General features: G+C 44.7%; 1 protein-coding gene across 1 annotated transcript; it reads right to left on the bottom strand.

Moving 5' to 3' along the window:
- Positions 1-3313: 3313 nt before the first annotated feature.
- Positions 3314-16295, bottom strand: cntnap1 (contactin associated protein 1). Its single transcript, XM_019875738.1, has 24 exons — positions 15547-16295; positions 12312-12413; positions 12036-12229; positions 11313-11466; positions 10912-11115; positions 10638-10822; positions 10408-10557; positions 10070-10331; positions 9845-9994; positions 9594-9768; positions 9397-9503; positions 9193-9315; positions 8911-9114; positions 8683-8839; positions 8477-8604; positions 8224-8397; positions 7925-8143; positions 7611-7850; positions 7293-7532; positions 7085-7212; positions 6244-6337; positions 5931-6161; positions 5723-5767; positions 3314-4800 (listed from the first exon to the last, which is right to left on the bottom strand). Exons 1-24 carry the CDS (start codon positions 15605-15607, stop codon positions 4601-4603), a joined length of 3927 nt encoding a protein of 1308 aa, XP_019731297.1. The 5' UTR covers positions 15608-16295; the 3' UTR covers positions 3314-4600.
- Positions 16296-20272: the final 3977 nt, after the last annotated feature.

The raw sequence follows: 20272 nt of genomic DNA, 5'->3' as shown, positions 1-20272 counted from the left end.
GGTACACTTGCAAGAGATTTGTTGTGGATCACATTGCGGTGTCCCTAATCAAATGGCTTAGAGTAGTGACAGCACATCCGCACATTTGAAACTTAAACAAAATTCGGTCGCCCTCTAGTGGACATTTAAGGCTCTACACATCATTCAACTCATCCGTTGATGTTCACTCACTCGCTATGATGTTGTCTGTTGGGCACGGTGGTGCCATGAGGTACGGCCGATTCATTTCAATGAGGAAAGATGATTTGAGATACACTGTGTTTAAAAACTACAAATCACCGAATGAATTAACTTTGTATCTCAAGGCACCACACGTCTTTATCTTGACTGTTACTGCTGTACTACAATAGTGGGTTGTTGGCATCTGTGCACGTCTGCTTGTTTATTGTCTCGGGGTCAACAAACAGTGAAAACAACACACACACAGACACATATTTTGGGGGACCACGGATGGTGAGATGATACTGCTATGCTAGCTCCACAACTAGGCTAACATATACACACACCTGTATTCGAGCAACGCTGTCATTTACATTCACGTGTTTACGGCACACTCTTAAAAAATAGAGCCTGTAATTGCCAGCTGTACATTACCAGTATCTTGTCACTGTACAATCAAACCATTAAATGTACACTTTGGAGGCTTATTCCAGCTAAAAGGAGCAAGTAATGGAACTGTCTTTGCCCTGAGCAAACAGTACATAGTGTGACATTCAAAAAGTTGATTTCCACACCTCACTTTTGTGTTACCTGCGGATATCAGTGGCATAAAGAAGCTTGTTCTTGTGTGTTCATGCTAGGCTATATGCTTTGCTTCACGTACACAGTTAGCTGCTAGCAAGGAGTGAGTCGGCTTTCAGCTACTTAGCTACGACATGATGCATAAATCTATACACAAATGTGTGTGAATTGGAAGTGAAACGTGAGCATTTTACACCATCATGGTCCTCTGTACATGTACTTTGTGCTTTCACACCAGCGGTTTCTATTAGTCTGTACTTCTTTTTCAGTTGCTATCAGTTAGAGGCAAAATAGCTGTTTCATAACTGACATATCTTCACTTGCTTTATGGATTTGAAACCAAAATGGCGGAAAGGAGGACATTTATTTATATTTTTACTCAAACTACTGGTGTAAAAGCACCCTATTACAGTGTGTGTATATTTATATGGAAGCGTCTCCACCCGAACGTTGGTTTGTCTTAAAATCCAGACAAAACATAACAAGCAAGACAGATCCAAGTAGAACGTGTATGTTTGCCCCCCTCATTATCAATGACAGTCTGTAGCCCCGCCCTAAAAAACAGGTAGAGTAGATACGGTATTGCAATCGGGAAAGCTGCGATCCACTACTAATACAATGTGGCCTTCCAGAATTGCGGATACATTCTTAAAAGGTAATGCACTGCCTGACTGTAGCTTTTAGACTTTGAATACACAATACGCAAACCTATTCACAACTTGGAATTGTTATGTTCATCCTTCATCCAAAGTGTGTCACTCAGGTTGACTTATTTTCAAAAACAAGCTGGGTTTTTTTGTTTACATGGACACATTGAGAGATAGGATGTCACCAGATTGTCAGTTGAAGGTGCAGGTTTTGCACGGTCCATACAGTAGAATATCGGCAGCCACAAATGGGCTAAGAAAATAATAAAAGTCTGATTCCTTGTTCTTGGATCCTAACGCCATCTGATGAAGCTTTTGTGGTAACTTGAAGGGGGTTTGGGAGGGGGCAACCTTGCTCAGATGAGGCACTTCAGTATTTCACCCTGCAGGACAGTGTGAGACTTGCATGCGGAGGGCCTTGAACTTCACAAAATACAAACGTTGTACAGCACCAGGCATTGCAAACTCGGGTAAAAAAAAAAGAAGAAATGGAAGAATTGGAAACCCTAAGCCAGATGACTCTGGTGGTAATTTGGCTTTGTCCTCACTGGTTATTACTTGTGGGTTTTACTTATTGTGGTACTTTTTCTTCCCAGGAGGCCTGCATGATAGCTCGTCAAGATGGGCAATTGAACATATGATATGATATATTAAATCAAATTTGACACCAGCTCAGATTCCAGCCTCCTTTTTCCTGTTGGATCGTGTTTTTTTTTCCCCCACTCCAAGTCAGTCCTCTGCTGCCACATGGGTACATCTGTTACGCATCATAATGACGAATTTTTAACCATCAAGTCAGGTCAAGTTGGGGTTGAATGCTGGATAATCCCCTTAACTGTCCCCAGTTTGCTGTACGTCTCTGGAATGCCAAATACTCTGCTTCAAAAGTGGATCTCACAGCTAAGGTAAGTCCACCTGTCCGTCCACAGATTTAGGGATGCTTTGCAAAAAGTAATTGAATGCCTTGCTTTAAGTCTTTAACCAGGATATCAGAGAGGATTCCAGAGACGACGACAACACGCACAGCCGAGTGACTCCCCATCGACCTCTCAGCGTGACTCAACAACATTCAAGCAATACAGGTAATTAAAAATGAGTGTAGTGTGACATTCAAAAAGTTGATTTCCACACCTCACTTTTGTGTTACCTGCGGATATCAGTGGCATAAAGAAGCTTGTTCTTGTGTGTTCATGCTAGGCTATATGCTTTGCTTCACGTACACAGTTAGCTGCTAGCAAGGAGTGAGTCGGCTTTCAGCTACTTAGCTACGACATGATGCATAAATCTATACACAAATGTGTGTGAATTGGAAGTGAAACGTGAGCATTTTACACCATCATGGTCCTCTGTACATGTACTTTGTGCTTTCACACCAGCGGTTTCTATTAGTCTGTACTTCTTTTTCAGTTGCTATCAGTTAGAGGCAAAATAGCTGTTTCATAACTGACATATCTTCACTTGCTTTATGGATTTGAAACCAAAATGGCGGAAAGGAGGACATTTATTTATATTTTTACTCAAACTACTGGTGTAAAAGCACCCTATTACAGTGTGTGTATATTTATATGGAAGCGTCTCCACCCGAACGTTGGTTTGTCTTAAAATCCAGACAAAACATAACAAGCAAGACAGATCCAAGTAGAACGTGTATGTTTGCCCCCCTCATTATCAATGACAGTCTGTAGCCCCGCCCTAAAAAACAGGTAGAGTAGATACGGTATTGCAATCGGGAAAGCTGCGATCCACTACTAATACAATGTGGCCTTCCAGAATTGCGGATACATTCTTAAAAGGTAATGCACTGCCTGACTGTAGCTTTTAGACTTTGAATACACAATACGCAAACCTATTCACAACTTGGAATTGTTATGTTCATCCTTCATCCAAAGTGTGTCACTCAGGTTGACTTATTTTCAAAAACAAGCTGGGTTTTTTTGTTTACATGGACACATTGAGAGATAGGATGTCACCAGATTGTCAGTTGAAGGTGCAGGTTTTGCACGGTCCATACAGTAGAATATCGGCAGGCACAAATGGGCTAAGAAAATAATAAAAGTCTGATTCCTTGTTCTTGGATCCTAACGCCATCTGATGAAGCTTTTGTGGTAACTTGAAGGGGGTTTGGGAGGGGGCAACCTTGCTCAGATGAGGCACTTCAGTATTTCACCCTGCAGGACAGTGTGAGACTTGCATGCGGAGGGCCTTGAACTTCACAAAATACAAACGTTGTACAGCACCAGGCATTGCAAACTCGGGTAAAAAAAAAAGAAGAAATGGAAGAATTGGAAACCCTAAGCCAGATGACTCTGGTGGTAATTTGGCTTTGTCCTCACTGGTTATTACTTGTGGGTTTTACTTATTGTGGTACTTTTTCTTCCCAGGAGGCCTGCATGATAGCTCGTCAAGATGGGCAATTGAACATATGATATGATATATTAAATCAAATTTGACACCAGCTCAGATTCCAGCCTCCTTTTTCCTGTTGGATCGTGTTTTTTTTTCCCCCACTCCAAGTCAGTCCTCTGCTGCCACATGGGTACATCTGTTACGCATCATAATGACGAATTTTTAACCATCAAGTCAGGTCAAGTTGGGGTTGAATGCTGGATAATCCCCTTAACTGTCCCCAGTTTGCTGTACGTCTCTGGAATGCCAAATACTCTGCTTCAAAAGTGGATCTCACAGCTAAGGTAAGTCCACCTGTCCGTCCACAGATTTAGGGATGCTTTGCAAAAAGTAATTGAATGCCTTGCTTTAAGTCTTTAACCAGGATATCAGAGAGGATTCCAGAGACGACGACAACACGCACAGCCGAGTGACTCCCCATCGACCTCTCAGCGTGACTCAACAACATTCAAGCAATACAGGTAATTAAAAATGAGTGCTTTGAATTGCAGTGAGTTTATTATATCACTTCTGGGTGTTCTGGTAAGTGACGGTGTAGCCACCGGGCCCGAGGGCCACTGCTCAGATCATGGCCCTCCCTGCTACAGTTGTTAGCATGCATTAGCTAGCATTGTTCTGGTGATGCCTTTGTCGTCTGCACTCTCTTGGCCTGTTTATGAACTGTGATCGTAGCTAAACCCACAAGTCATACCCCTCAGAGGACTACCAACATAATCAAAAGAATCAATGCAAAGACATGTATGTAATTATGTAAGTCCTTCCCAAAAGTCACTGTCCCATCGGTCCCATGCGTGTGGTTTATTAGTTTAGCCGCTCCTGAATTCTTCGTCAATTTTAGGTAGGATCTTCTTTTCTCGTCTGAGGGTCTCCGTGAGGGGCCGGGAGCTGCTGGGCGACTCCAAGTGTTTGGGCTCGTTGGTGCGGTAGGTGCCCTTCTGCTGGTACGCGTACACATAGATGCTGTACAAGCCCGCCAGCAGAAGAAGCAGCGCCAGGATGACGATGACTGCGGCAGTTCAAGAGAGAGATAAGCACCACTCAAACAGACACATGCTCTCATTTTTTTCTTTTTTTTTTGCTTTATCAGCACTTTCGATCAGCCAAACAGTGTTTTCACTGTAAATCGAATGATGTCACCGTCATATGCTCTGTCTTTGGCCTCCTTGAATCTAATATTGAATACACTACACAATAAGGTCTGGGTTTTGCTCTTGCTGCTGAATTTCTCATCCAAAGTGACCATATTAATAATTAATGACATTTTCCTGGCAAAAAAAACGTGTCAACAAATTTTGTCCACCGCTAATTCCACAATCATGTCCTCCAACAAAAAGACGGACACTGTCTCATCCCAAATTGTATTCCAGGCTTGGCATGTCCTTTGTTGGCATGCCTTGCATTAATCTTTGATGATGACATCTCGTATTAGCGTAATACCACTCAATCTGACCGGTGGTGACGTATTAATACAGTGACCGGCAGTAAAATGATCTATGCCCAGACAGACTAAAACTGAGCTGATCCTGGAAAGGTCTCAGACATGGATGGAATGGGGGAGTTGGTACAGTCTGTCCCCGCATCAGCAATACAAGGATGGAGGACACTCAGCTTCTAAATTGAAAAAGCCAACACTGAGATTCAATCAGTAAAAATACAGTACATTGGATCTTGCTTTTCAGGTGGACAATAAAAAGTGACATTTAAAAAAAGATCAATTGTCAATTGACAGAACGTGGAAAACTCTTATTTAAGATATCAATTTTTGCCCAATTACTTTGTGCTCAGTCTTTCTTTCCCTTTGACAGAAATGTCAAAAAATCTGTCGGAAATTGACGGAGATATCATTTTTGGCCCCTTTCAAAATGTATTGGATGGTGTTTTAAAATCAGAAATACAAGCTTAATACGCAAGAACTGTAAAGGGCTCACCTATTATCCAGAATAGGCCAAGGTCATCATGGATGTATATGTAATCTGTAAAACAGATATGCACATTAACCATTTTATGCACCAATAATGATAACCTGTAACCTGATAGCGGATGTCCACTGTAGTAATCCCTGTCCTTGAAAGGGTTAAGAACTGAAAGACTGTGTTTATAGTTTACTTGTGTGTTGGTGAGGTGAACTTCAAATACCTATGGTGGTAAACCATGGATCCACCTCCCACGGGACGTAACCCAGAACAGGAGGGAAGGCGCCGCAATTGGACTCCGAGACATAACCTTGCGTCGTCACCGGAGGGTCTGTTTCATTTGGCCGGAAAAGAGCCTTTAAAGGGGCATAGACGTTGTATCTCACGCCGGAGATGCAGCCAATGAAGCCTGGAGCATTGTGCCTCTGGATTTCGTAGTCGATGTCGCCGACCTCTGAGAGACACAGGGCGCAGTCAAAATGCAGTTCTTTCGAATTGGAGCCGATATGTTCTGAGTTTAGGATTGAGAAACGTACCCATCACTCTGCCCAAGAACATGGACTTTGGAGAGTCAAATCTTGCATCCTCCACTAAAGTTATCTTTTCAACAATGGGCTCCATAAAATCCACCTGTGGCGACATAGCAATCAATTTATACTTTTTTTTTTAATCTGGATTTGAGATTATGCGGATAACGCAGATTTAATCCTCACAATTTTAGATTTAGATATTAATCATGCGGGTAAACTCTTGACATTAAACTGAGTTGTCGAAGAATAGAGGTATCTTTCCAACCTTTCAGGGTCCTGGAAATGATATAAACCTAAAGTTGCGCTGTTTGGTGTTTAGGGCAAGGGAAGGCAAATTTATTTGTCTATAGTAAGTTTTTCACATAATCTGTGGTTTTAAAATGTAACGAGTGGAGACGTTTACGGGCTTCCAATCTTCTTTCTCTGGCTCCAAAAGCAAAAACCTGTTTTGTTCTTGTTCAGCAGCAGAAAATGTTGGTACATCCATTCTTTTAACTGCTCAATACATTTATTCATAGCCTGTTGAGGGCCAGAGTCATGTGATTTAGACCATGATGTATAATTGTGTGTCTGTGGAGCTGTGGTAACTTATTTTATTTTTCTCTATGATGAATGTTAAATAGCAGAGGCCTGAGGATGGAGCCTTGTAGAACTGCACGTGACACAAGATACTCTCTGGTTTCTAAATAGGACTTAAAACACTGAAGTACGACGTTAGAAAGTTACACCCAGTTCTTTAACCTTTGGAGTAGTATTTTATGATCGACTGTATCAAATGCAGCACTAAGATTCAGTAGGACTAACACTTTTTAGGGGCTTGTAAGGTGGAAGGAGCCAGAGCACTGACCTGCGTTTTGATAGTCCTGTTGTGCCTGGTGATGTTAATATAATGCGGGTATCCATCCGCGAGGTTACGGCGAGTCAGCTCGTACTTGTGGGTGATGAGTCCCAATTTATACCTCAAATCCACGCTACCTGTGTGGAGAAAGTCAACAGATGGTTTAGAACGGCACATACACGACACGGTGAATGGCCTTGTGGCATGCGGTCCCTACCATCAGTCTTGAGTACGACGGCAATGTAGTCATGGACAAAGGAGCTGATGTAGAGCAGCACAGCCGGTTTGTAGATGGTGCTGAAGCTGAATTCTATGTCGTCCGCCGTGTCGTTATACCCCAGACTGAAATTGTCGTAATGCGGGTCAATCCAGTTAGCCCAAGCTGCTTCGTCCGATATTGGCTTCTTCCGCACATTGTACTTCAGCCAGGAGCCAAGCTCAAAGTAGGCGCCGATGTCTTAAAGGAGATCAACGTAAGAAGCGAATCATCGTTATGTCTCTCTCGATTTTGGACAAGTTGTCCCGAGGAACTCACCTTTATGGCAGTAGAACCCGTCAAATGCGGTGTTATTGCAGTCGCAGGTGTAGGAAGCGTAGCCCTCAATACACTGGCCGCTGTTACGGCAAGGTATGGTAGCATTGAGACACTGGCCGGTACAGTTCCTCCTGATCCCTTTTTCTTCATCAACTTTCCCTTCCAAATCCAGAGGAACACCGTTCAGCCGCAACCCTCGGAGGCAACCCAAGAAGGGTTTTTGAGTGCGGTTACGGGAACCTAATGTAAGACAGTGGTTTTACAACTTGCGTCTGAGACCTTTAATCGATCAGTCATTTTTTGGAGTTACCTACCTACAACAAGAGGATTCGTAAAGTTCATGGTGACAAAAGTCTGACTGGGGAAACGTTTGACAGTCCAGGGCTGGTAATCGACCTTGATGCGAGCCAATTTCACATTAATCTCAGCCTGGACAAAGTGCCACTCATTGTCATTGAGTGGCACAGGGGAGCGTAGTGTCACATTCTGGATGCCATCGCCCACCATGAAGACGAATACAAGATGATGGGTCGCTGGAAAGAAGGAGTAATAAAGGGTCAGAAGAGTGGCTAAATAAATGAGGAGAATATACGTCACTGCTTGTTGAACTCACTGTTGAGCTCTATCCGGATAAAGTTTTTCAGGTGATCGTCAGAGTTTTCCAAGAAGACTGAGTCGTATCTATACGTTTTGAAGTGGAAGGAGATGTCGGCACTCGAGCCCGGCTTGAAAGTGGGGAAGGTTATGTTGGCCGGTTTGGTGAAAGATATTGTGTTCCAGATGTTTCCTGTAAACAGTGGAATGTTCGTGAGACAAAGCAACTCACATACTCAAATAGAAAAATTAACCCTAAGCGTTGAGCTCACTATCTCCGTGGCAACGAAGAGGTCCTACTGTAAACTGTGCTTCTGAGCCAGTCCTGTTGGTGTCGCCAACCACCACCCTCCTGACAGGAAGATGGTCCCTAAAGTCCAAGTAGCCCTTATCGGAGTACCTGAAGTTTTAAAAATAACCATGCTGAAACCTTCACATACGTGTTACAGACCGCATAAACATTATGACCTTGTCTCACCATTGTCTATAGTCTGCATCACAGTTACATTGATACTTGGGGTCAACACAGGTCTGGTTGATGGCGCAGCCACACTTTTGGACCTCTCTGAATGTTCCTCCCCAGTAGTAGTGACTCTCATTATTGCGACCAATCCAGTAACCAAACGGTCTTCCACCTGAAGCAGAGTGAGTGTTATTACACTCACCCTTGCTTTTCATTTCCCGCAGTTTAGCAAGAGGGACTCACCAGGCGTGTTGAGGAAACGGGACTTATAGCATGAATAGTCAACCCACTGCTCACAGTACAAGGAGGTGTTGGCCAGGGCGGTGACTTCATCCCAAGATGCGTTCCAGTAGTTGACGTTCCCGATGTACGGCTTGTCAATTGAACTCCCTGTTACCTTCGTACCGTCCACCCGGTCGTGCAAGATCACAGTCCAAGCTTTGTATGCTGGAGCGGTTCAAGATCAGAGTGATCATCATCATTTGACAAGGCTGCAAAGCAATCTAAGTCAGTAGTCTTACTCACACTTCATTTTACAGTATACTTCGAATGGCTTTAGCGGTCCGCTCAGATCTGGATCAATGGTGTAGTTTCCGGACCAGTACTTTCCGCTGAGTCTGTAGGCTTCGCATGACTCTTTATACACAGCTGTGAAGTAATTCAACTCATGTCGCTCAGAACGGCTTTGTCTTCAGAAACGGGACCAAGTTTAGTGGGTTCGAGACTTACACATGTGACACACTTCCCCTTTATAACCGGTGTTTTCACATAGACAAATGAAGTCATCCCACGACTGTATGCATCTGCCTTCATGCTCACATGGATTGGGAGTACATCTGTAAAACACGATACAAAAGTAGTTTCCATCCACATGAGCGGAGACTTCTCCTTAAGGGCAACAGGGGTGTTGAAAGGACGCTTCCCACCTGTCAGTAATACCACAAGTTCCCAACAGGAGTTCAGCATAGCGCCCCCACTGCCGCTGCAAAATAATGTCGATGTCGAGCTGCTCATTGTCGATGAAGATATGCTGCATGCAACCGTGAAAGCGGTTTAGCTTGGTCTCACACTTCCTGATGGTGTTGTTGGTTTTGGGACAACCTGGGCAAACGTACACCAATAGATGAATGACAGGATCTAGATTTTGTTTTTGAGTTGATCTTGGTTAGCAGTTCACCTCCAAAGAAGTACCGGTCTCCAGTACGTATTGTGAAAGGGTTCGTGATCTTCAGCGGCGAACCCTCCTCCTCATCGATTGTGAGAGTGAGGAGGTTATCTCTGGCCGCCAAATCAACCGAATGCCAGTAGCCGTCATTCAGCCTGTAACCTGGACACAGAAAAAAAGCCTGTCGGATCGGGGATTCTCACCACAAAGTTTCTCCCATGATTGCGATAAGTCCACCTGCGGCAAATTGCAGTTTCTTCTTGCCAGGCTGAAAGATGGTGACGTTGATCTGCCCCTCGCTAAGGCCGAGCTCCAGGGCACCAAGGTCGTCGGCAAAGCGCGTGAACATGAGCAACCCCGTGTAGTCCCACGAGCGGAACTTGAACTTTACAAACATGCGTGGCCTTCTGAAGAAGCCCGGCACTTGTAGGTAGTTGTTCGGTCCGGCGAAGGTCATCGGTTTGAGAAGAATATCCCGGCATGCAAAATGCATCTTTTTCTGTGAGGGACAAAAAAAAAAATCCTCACTCAATCTATTACTATTTTTCAGTGAATCGAAACTCTTGACGGAACACCTTTCTTGGTATGATGATGTCCGCTTCTTCCTGCTTAGCCTTATAGATGATGTTGATGCCGTTGATGAAGACGTTCTCCAGGCAGCCCCGAAAATTTGGGGTTGTGGGGAGGTGAGGCATTTTGGGCTCGATGACGCCACCAACATACAACTAAACGACAAACCCAAAGAACCAAAACAGTTTGGTCAATATTTTCTTCAGATGCCGGCTAGTCAAAGACGCTAGCCTACCTTATTGTCCAGATCCAGGTGACTAAACTCTCCGTTACAGACGGCCGTCACCGTCTGGCTGTCAACAGTGAAGTTCACCTGACGGCCTGAACGCTTAATGGTGACGTAATGCCAGTGTAGGTTGTCGAGAAGGCTGCCAGCTACTAGAGTGGTGCGACCATCGGTTTTGTGTATAACGCTACTTCCTGAAACAAAGAAAGAAAGCGGGAAATTAGCTAAAGACTAATGACGGTGTGTTTTGCAAATGTGGCTCTGATCTCAAGTCAGGCTGTACCCAGGCTGATGTGTAGGTAGAGGCGACCTCTCTTTAGCTCGAGAGTGAAGAGGTCTCCCTGAACTCCATCGCTGTGTAACAGCACACCATCCTGCTCCAGGGTTTTGAAGTTTATGGCAATGTGGTCATTTAACGTGCGGGACCGCTTCCCGGGGTACGTATAGACGACTGAGTCGTCCCCGTTGTACTGCAGCACATGTGAATCTTAGGGGATGGAGAACATTTTGACCAAAGAATTAGACCAGGGTTTCTCTTCTGTACGCATTAACCCTTTTCTTGCACCCTGTAACCAGATAACGTGATAAGATGTCCACCGTAGTAACCGCTGTCCCTGAAAGGGTTCAAGTTACTTTTTGCACAAAAATCCTAGAAATTGTGACAATGCTGAATTTTTCTATTACCGTAATGGCATCCAAACAGCTCCAGCCTCACACCGATCTTCCCTCCGTTCTCTGTGTTCCACGCCAAAGGAAGCAGACGAATGTGTTTGGCTGTAAAGGCGTAATGGAAGACATTCCTCTTCACCTGATAATAATTCCAGTTCCCAGGCAAAGTCTGCAAACAGACAAGGGGGTGAGCATTATTGAGTCACAGCCTTATTAAGACGCCGGTGTTGATACAGTGGCGGTGAGATGAGATTTGTCAGTGGATGAGATAATGCACTTTCTTCCGGTCCATTGCAGTTGACAATAAGCGCAGTAAAATACTCCCTGACAGCAGAATTGCCTGTAATGAGTGTACAATGAATCGGGTGGAAGTAGTTTTGCGCACAAGTGATCCTCGGAACCATATCCGCCTTTGCTAATTTCTGTTTGATGGGTTCTTGCATGACCTTGTCTTCTAGTTCTTGTTTTAAATTCCTGCCTAAAAGGGGGTTCATTTTCTTGAGATCTTGTGGGCAAGGCCTTGCTGTTGGGGGAAACGACGGATGCTGAGATCAAAGAACTAATCAGCCTTGCGTCTGCAGTAATGCAGGGCAGTCACTATTCTGTTCTCTCGCGCCAAAGAATAAACCGTCACTTTAGTTCCCAATGGTTATGAATGGTCACACATTTTTAGGATACAATGACCCAGTAAAAATCCACCACGGGTTTAATGCCCCCCCCCCCTCCTGTGGCACCCACCGAGTTGCCTCCTTTCATGATATATGGCGTCCATGAGTCTGGCCTGTCCCCGTAAAGAAGGGTGTACTTGGTGACCCAATCATACGAGTTGAAGGTGCCCTGGGTGGCGATGGCCCTTAGACGGTACTTCCTGCCCAGATCCACCTGCAGCCACGGCTGCCGATCTCTGAGGGAGGGTGACCAGCCACTGCTGCCTACGAGGAAGAAAGCGTGTTTTCCAGGTATGAATACTTGCCTAACATTCATATCTTGAGCGACAATGCACTCGAAACTTACCATACAACTTGGCGAAACTGGCAGAGTAGAGAAAGTTATATCTGGATGAGGCCAGGAAGGAAGAGGCGTAGAGGCCAGACACGAGTGGGTCCACGCATTCTTCTGCGGGTAAATAATTTATAATTGAAAAAAAAAGATGAAGAAATGGTGTTTGTGTGAGCATTATCAACGAGAACATTAATGAAAGTCACTCGGGCCCTGCATAATAGGAAGACACCTTTTGTATTTTAATTAAATGTTCGTGCATGCTCTGGCAAACAAAATTCCAATTTAGCTTGGGAAGTAAAAGGTGCCAGCCTAGGGACTCTGTACATCTCTGATAACTCAAATGAATGAGTTCCTTGTTATCACATCTTCCACACATGCAACTTTTTACTGCTCGAGTTCTGTCCTGTTCTGTCTGTCTTATTTACGACTCAACACATCCCTACATAGGGTGTAGCACTGGCTGGCTCGCTGCTTCTATCCTGTCCTGTTCTGTCTCGCCCTGCCCTGTGTCGTCCTGTAACATTATGTCCTGTCCTATTTGCTGCATCTCTTCCTGACACGGTGCTGCACTGCTTGGATCACTGCTGCGGTCCTATCTTGCCCTGTCCTGCCTTGATCCTGTCCCATTTTCTACGCATCTCATTCCTTCCTCATAAATTATAGCGCTAACAGATCACCTCTCTTCTCTTTTCCTGACCCGCCATGTCCTATTTAATAATGGCCACATCTCATAGGCTGCAGCAATGTCGGTCGGACTCACTGCTCCTGTGCTATTTGTGGCCTTCTGGGTTTCTCTCATGTATTCCAATGAGAAATTTAAATGTAGTTACTCTCCAAGCGGGAACATTTGTGAATTACATTTTTGAAAAAAAAAATACACAATTGACTGCGGCCTAGATTTACTATTGTTTAAATGTCTGGCATTCTTCTGTCCAAATCATTTTCACATTGTGTCAAGGTGAGTTGCTGCTCCAACTATTAAAAGCCGCCATCTGTTTTCTACGTGTCGCTTGTGTCACAGCGGTGGATGAATGTCCAGCACCTTGACCACGTAAATGCGAAAAGGAAGGATCCTAGCATTGTTCAGTGTCTTTCTCCTCAAGGACATCCCCGGTTGTTGAGTCATGGCTTGCAAGATTAATTCAACCTTGCGGTTGTGCCTCCATCCTCTGACATGTTTCAGAGTAGTGCATAACCCACGCCAGAACCAAAATATTCACTGCATTGCTTCTAATGGAAGACATATTGATCGGCTTTAATTCTTCTTGAAGTATCAAAAGGGAGGCAACTATTTCCTTTGCCCCACTCGATAAAAGCTCCGCACCCCACTGTAGGGCGTTGTCAAGTTGCAACCCTGAGCTCTGCGTGGATGCTTCAAGGTGTCCCCCAAGGCACCCTCTCCCTCCCTTGCACCTATTACAAATTCATCAGTAACCGTCTGTGGAGTGGAAACAGTGTGGCCACATTTAGAGCGCCGGCTCTATTTGTGCTGACTCATCGGTCTTCTGGATGAGTGTGGGACAGGCCCACCGAGCTGACACATCTCTCCTGCAGCGGCGCTATGCAGAGTGCAGCAGGAGGAGGAGAAGGGTGGGCGGGAGCTTTTGGGCAGCGTCACCGACCTGCGATGCTGCTGTCACAATCGGTATTGTTGACAGCCTTATCGTTACTACACTATATGCACTTTACTAATCTTTTCTTGTTCTGTGGGCGGTCTTTCTATTTACAATAGCCAGCTTTCCTAAGTCACTATAGACACCAGTCATTATAGGCCCCTTGTTCATCACAATCGCCGCTACGTGTAAGTTAGGGGAGATGTAATTACAATAGGCACTATAGGCAGTTTTTCTAGTCACTAGTGTTCTAAAGGAAGCATTTCTAGTCGTACCTTAAAAGAGTAGGCACTATAGGCACTTTGTAATGAGTATTGCTGCCTCTTTGGTCACTATAGACACTAGAGACAGCCTTTTTGGTTACTAGCGGGTAGCCTTACAAGTCTATTTGGGACAATATGCACCCTTTAGTAGTCACAATCGGCACTAAAGGCAACCTTTCGAGTCACTATGTGCAGCCTTTCGAGCCACTGTTGGCACTGCAGTCCAATTTATCATGTTGGAGCTGTTCAGAGATCCTTCCTCGTCATTATTAGCACTTTTAGCCCTCGAGGCACTTTGCACTATGGGGCCTCCACATAGCATTTGATCAACTCCAGCTGTATGCAAGTATATTGATTCATCCAGCAAGATGGTCCATTCATTGCAAGCAGTATCCAACTCTACACTTAAAATAATTGTTAATTATTTTTATCTTATGTTGTCAAAACATGGACAGGCAGATTATTTTTATATTCCAAAGTCTTCTCAAGACACGTGACCGGTGCCCATCCCTCTGCATCTTTCTCACCGCAAAACTACTGAGTCATAACAGGCAGTCTGCATCGGTATCACAAACTTGGTTGTAGAATTTCACCCTGACTTGGGTGTTTACTATATGCAAAAAAGCATTTGAGATTTTAATTTGTAATGCAGAGACCTGCACTCATCTTCAACCATGCATTAAATCGTCATTTAATTACAGCCCATTTAAGCCTGATTTAACATCTGAGCTGGGGGAGGGGGGTCCTTGACCCCTCCCGGGGGTAAAGTACATGCAGGCTGTTTGATTGACAGGTTATGACTCTCCCCCCCAAAAAATGATGCAGTGGGCTGGTCCGCGTCAAGGCGCTGAGTCGTATAGTCTCTCAAGCCTCAGTTTAAACGTCTTCCTTTTATAACTCATTTCAGTGTCAGCTCACGCTTTATATTCACAATGTGTTCGACACAGCCATGTACTCTGCAGCGTTGTCCGTGTGGTGCAAGTTCACGCTGCTGCGCCGGGCACAAACTTGCGTGCGGGTGAAAGCACTGCAATGCAGACTGCAGTCCCGTCCGCGCTCACCTTAATTCTGCGGGACTGTCTGACGTTGTTCCCTCCCCGCGGTCTGCGTGCACGCAAATAGTACGAAACGACCGATTGCAATCCTAAAATAATTGCATTCGCTAAAAAAAAAAAAAAAAAAACCGCAGAGAAACGTTTATATCCTGAGAAGGCATGACAATGTGCCCTTCAAGAATTCCAATGCAGAAGCAACATGCCCTTCGCTGCTTCGTTACTGCACGCAACTTTTTGCACAAAAAACGCACACAATGCCAATACATAACAAAAAAAAAAAAAAACACCAGCAAATTTAATGCATGACAAGACTTACGTGAAGAGCAGCGTCGCACAGCCAAAGACAAGAAACATAAAGTCAATATTTTGCAAGTCATCCTTCAATCTAGGGCGCCTTTTTCCCCCGCATCGAAAATGTTAATTAGACGGTAGAACGTCTTTTCAACGCATCCTCTCTTTATTTCCCCCCACCCCGGTCCAACTTTAACTCCTCCAACTCCTCTTCTTCTTCCCGGGCAGCTTCTACCGGTGCGGGCACGCGCATGCAATACTGGTGCTGATGCTGCGACCGGCCGAGAGCGCGCACCTCCTCTTTTCCCCTCGATAGTCCAAATGCTTGAACGTTGTGATGCTAATGCACGTTTTTGTAAGAGCACAGCGGTTGTTTGCAGGCAAGCGGGTGGGGAAGAAGTTTCTCTGCTTGCTGCAGAGTATAGCCGAATCGTTCCCCAAAAGGGCTTTTCCAAAGAAGTCTTCTTAAGGGACCTTTAAAAAAAAAAAAAAAATTAAAATCCTTTTAAAAATAATCCATCAGCCCTCTTATATCACCAGGCACAAAAGATGCTTGCCGCCGCTCGTCTGACATTACATATCCCCGTTTGGCACAATTCCCCGCTTTTAAGCTGGTCGGATCGTATCGTGTTTGGTGAGCGCGTCTAGGAAATGGTTCCAGAAATAGGCCTGGACATCCTTTGCAGGCTGGCTGTCAGCGACCTTGTCCAGGTATACTGTCCGGCCGCGAACGTTTCAGAACGGGGTTAGGGTAATAATGATGATGATGGTGCCAGCTGCTTTGCCTGATTTCGGACAAGTGAGGCAGGATGGGAGGGAGGGTGAGACTTAGATAGAGGGGGATTTATGGTGACGTGAAACACAGTGGCTACAAAATATTGAAAAAAAAAACAGCTTTGGGATTAAGAAGTGGGTTTATGGGACGTCAGTGTGTCTGCGAGATTGAATGCGAGTGTTTGCGGATTTGCTCGTGTTTTCAATCAAATCAGGTTGTTTGTAAGATCCCCTAACTGCCCCCCCACTACATCCCACCCCCAACATTCCCAGACTGCAATCCCAGTACAGACCAGCACTATATCTGCAAAGACAAAACCAATGAAATAGCTGGATGGAAATATAATGACAAAACAATCATTTCCAAAGCCCTCCTGTCTACTCGTATACATGCAGTCAGTGGGTCAGGCCCACCATCTGTCCTGCCTTTTAACTCTTTCCGAACCACAGATCCCAGTTTATATGATCTGTCTGTGCCATGTGGAGGGTATGTTAAATCTCTGATCTGGATGCAAAAATGAGTCAGGGTATAAAACACATAAACAAGATACTCGCATATGTTTGTCACACTGTGTTATAAATATTGAAAGAAAAATACACAAATTTTTGCGTTTTAAACCCTTAGTTTTGGTGTACCGCAATAGTTGCCTAAAGCATATTTCAAACATTTCTTATTATATGTGTTCTTATCAAACGGTTTTTCCTGTAATGCACTTTACTTTGGAGTTGGCCAGTCCTCCCTTAAGTGTCTCCAGTTGGTCCAAAATGCTGCTGCTCCCCTCCTAACCGGAGCTCATAAGAAGAAGCATTTTAGAGTGCATTGTAAGATTATTTTATCTGCCTTTAAATCCTCAAATAGTACCGCCCCACCTTATCTCTCTGAGCTCGACCTCTACGTACCTGCCCGGTGCCTCAGGTCAGCAGACTACACCCCCCGATAAACATGAGGCAAGCCTCCTCTCTGTCTACCCATAAAACTCATCATAAAACACATGTTTATGATTTGTCTTTCGACTCAGCATTCTTTTATAGTCACATTTTTACTTTCTGTACAGCACTTTTTATGTAGTTGTGCTCTAAATAATGTTCAGCTGAGTTATTGTTAAATGAATGGCCATTTTGTGATGAGTACATTCGGAATGCAAAATCCTTATGCACCAGGTTTATCGTGGCCAAACTTCGAGGGCAAAATGTTGTCCTCCTTCTTTTCTCATGGTTTATTCATGAGGTCCTTCATGGAATAGTTCCCAAGTGTCTTTATTTATTTATGTATTTATTTTGAATAGAGAAGTTTTAGTTTCGGCTCAAATGTGTATGCTGCAATACAAAACAAAACCGCTAGATGTCAGTCTTGCCTCTACTTGCTTTCCTCTTAATGCCCCTTTGGACACACTTTAATTGAGTGCCAACACTATAAGGAAGAACTTCGTAACTTTTCATTCATTCATCTGAATGAACAACTTTAAAATCATGCCGGGCCGTCATGTGTACTCTGAAGCGCCCGCTTATTTTGCACACAAGCACAATTTGAGCTTGTTTCTCACCAGATAGCGCTTTTTTTTTTCCATAGGGGTGTGCACTGTGTAGGACACACACACACACACACACACACACACACACACACACACACACACACACACACGCGCACACGCGCTCACACACACAAGGAGACACATTCGTGCAGACTGTGTCTCTTTGTGTACAACCGCGTACAACCGAGGGCAACGCCTATGGGTCACAGTTCATGCCCAGATGTTTCCATGTGATAGTTATGCTGATCCGTTATCATGGCTGAGTGCTACTTGTCATGAAGATGGATGGAGGAACCTCTAGCTACCTTAGCGGTGTTTGTGTGTGTGTGTGTGTGTGTGTGTGTGTGTGTGTGTGTGTGTGTGTGTGTGTGTGTGTGTGTGTGTGTGTGTGTGGGATCAACTCAAAACACAGGCTGATAAGGCTGACAGAGGCCTGTTGGGAAACTTTCAGCAGGGTTCTCGTCGGGGATGAGTGTTTATGTTGGCCGGCTCCCATGAGAACATGCTGTCACGGCTTCCTGGCGGTGGCCGTAAACAGAGCTGTGACAGCAGCCGGTGCTCGGGTGTCCACGCACTGCTTAGGCCTCCTGCTGGGTCGCCGGGATCCCTGCTGAAAAGACGCCCACAGCGGGATGTGCATCCGTCCCCCTGAAGAAGGGCCCAGTGTTAGCTCAACTGGTACATTTTGGATGTGACCCTCGTTTTGGTCCAAATTATTTTTTTTCTTCTAATCCAGGATTGTACTTCTTTAGGTATCATGAATTACTTTTGTGGATACTCCAGGTGTCCAGTAGGAGATCGTATCGCTCTCTATAGATCACTGTTTGTACTTCAAACATGGATTAGGTCGTGTTGTGTCATTTTTCATCAATGTGATCAAAAATTTGTCACCAATCTCCAATTCAATTTCAAATTAAGGGGCCACCTTGTTTTTTGTTTTGTTTTTTTTTTCTAAACATGGCCCTTTGTGTCCATTGGTGCTAATTGTTGAAAAGGCTTATCATGCAAGTGACACCTTTCTGTCACTCGGCAGTCATCACCCATTCATTTTGTTTATTAACCCAAATGCAGTGTGACGGCTAATCTATCCAGTTACGGACACACACACCTGCATGAAGTTTAAATAGGGGCACCAGCTCTAGCCTGACGGATGCGCATGGCGACGAGTCACTTTTGTTCCCCTTTGTGCGTGACTTGTAACACAAGCATATGCACACAAAGGCAAATCCGCGACCACACAGACACACGTATGCATAAGCCGCCACTGTTATAGTCTAGTTTGTTTGCCAACTGTCTTTTCTCTTTTGTGGCTCTGCCTTGGGCTTGAAGTGCTGACTGCAGCAAATGACGGGCAACATGACAGTTGCACCTGTAAAACAAGTGCAGGGGGGTGGGGGGAAGGCAGGATAGAAATGAGATGGATGCAAACCATTTTCAGATGGATGTCAGGCTAGAAATTGTATCTCTGCGGTCCAAGCCAAACAAAAGTCTCCCTTTTTGCTTATGAATCTTTATTGCCACACAGGAAGTGTGAGTTAAAATGACCGTTGGATCTTTAAGGGTGTATTTAAGTGTGTATCTGTGGCTGTGCTTAAGGAGGGGGAACAAAATGCAGCCCTTCTCTTCGCAGGGTGGACTGTCCGCATCCGCGAATGTGTTGCTTTTGGAGGTCACAGCACCTAGCAACAGCCTGGGTCTTGTCCTGGGAGGGAAACATGAGACAACATGCGTGCTCGCGCACACACACACAAGCACACGCACACACACACAGATTACAGTCAGCCAGAAAGAAGTTTTAAATGCTATTTCAACTTAGTTGCACAGTATTTTGCTCAGGTTTTGAGTTGTCAGTATCCAGTATAATTTGTGTTTTTGCATCCATATCCAAAGCAACATATAAACAAACCGGTATCTACTTATTCTGCGCAAATGTTGGTTGCTGACATTTTTTTTTCTGTGGTTCTCCATAGCGACCACTATCAAAGATACATGAACTCACAGTAAATACTTAATCCTTTTTTTTTTCTTCATTGCATGTCTCCACCGTGCTCTCGTGCAAAAGTGTGCCACTAATCTGGACCAGGTTCACATTTTGGCATCGCGTCCTCAGTTCTTCATTCTGCACCGCTTTCACTGGAGTCAGCAGGCTAAAAATAGCCCAAATGGCTGGCTGGCGCTCTGCCCGGCCCAGCCTAACTGTCGAGAAGTTATCTTCGGCCTCGCCGCAATCATTAGCGCCACACACGTTAACTGTTTGTAATTAATTGCCCGTCGACCGTCAAAGCGGCTAGAGATGTTGTTATGGTTGCCGTTTGGTTGGTTGGTTAGCAGGATTGTGGTAGAAACGTGTTTGACTTTGTGGTGAAATGGTAAAATATTGGCTAAAAGGGGTAGATATAAGATTACATCTTTTGTCATATGAGGCACATTGCAGCCCACCCCTCC

The sequence above is a fragment of the Hippocampus comes genome, unplaced genomic scaffold (genome assembly GCF_001891065.2).
Source record: "Hippocampus comes isolate QL1 unplaced genomic scaffold, H_comes_QL1_v1.1 scaffold93, whole genome shotgun sequence".
Taxonomy (NCBI): Eukaryota; Metazoa; Chordata; class Actinopteri; order Syngnathiformes; family Syngnathidae; genus Hippocampus; species Hippocampus comes.
The sequence above is the reverse complement of the archived record's forward strand: the minus strand, read 5'-3'. Positions and strand labels throughout refer to the sequence as shown.

What these genes read in the sequence shown, in the direction of transcription:
- cntnap1 (XM_019875738.1), bottom strand. Translation starts at nt 15,607, where the DNA reads ATGACTTGCAAAATATTGACTTTATGTTTCTTGTCTTTGGCTGTGCGA. An exon ending in GAAACTGCAATTTGCCGCAG is followed by an intron (nt 9,995 to 10,069) that starts GTGGACTTATCG and finishes TTCTGTGTCCAG; the next exon opens with GTTACAGGCTGAATGACGGC. An exon ending in ACTTGTGGTATTACTGACAG is followed by an intron (nt 9,504 to 9,593) that starts GTGGGAAGCGTC and finishes CGTGTTTTACAG; the next exon opens with ATGTACTCCCAATCCATGTG.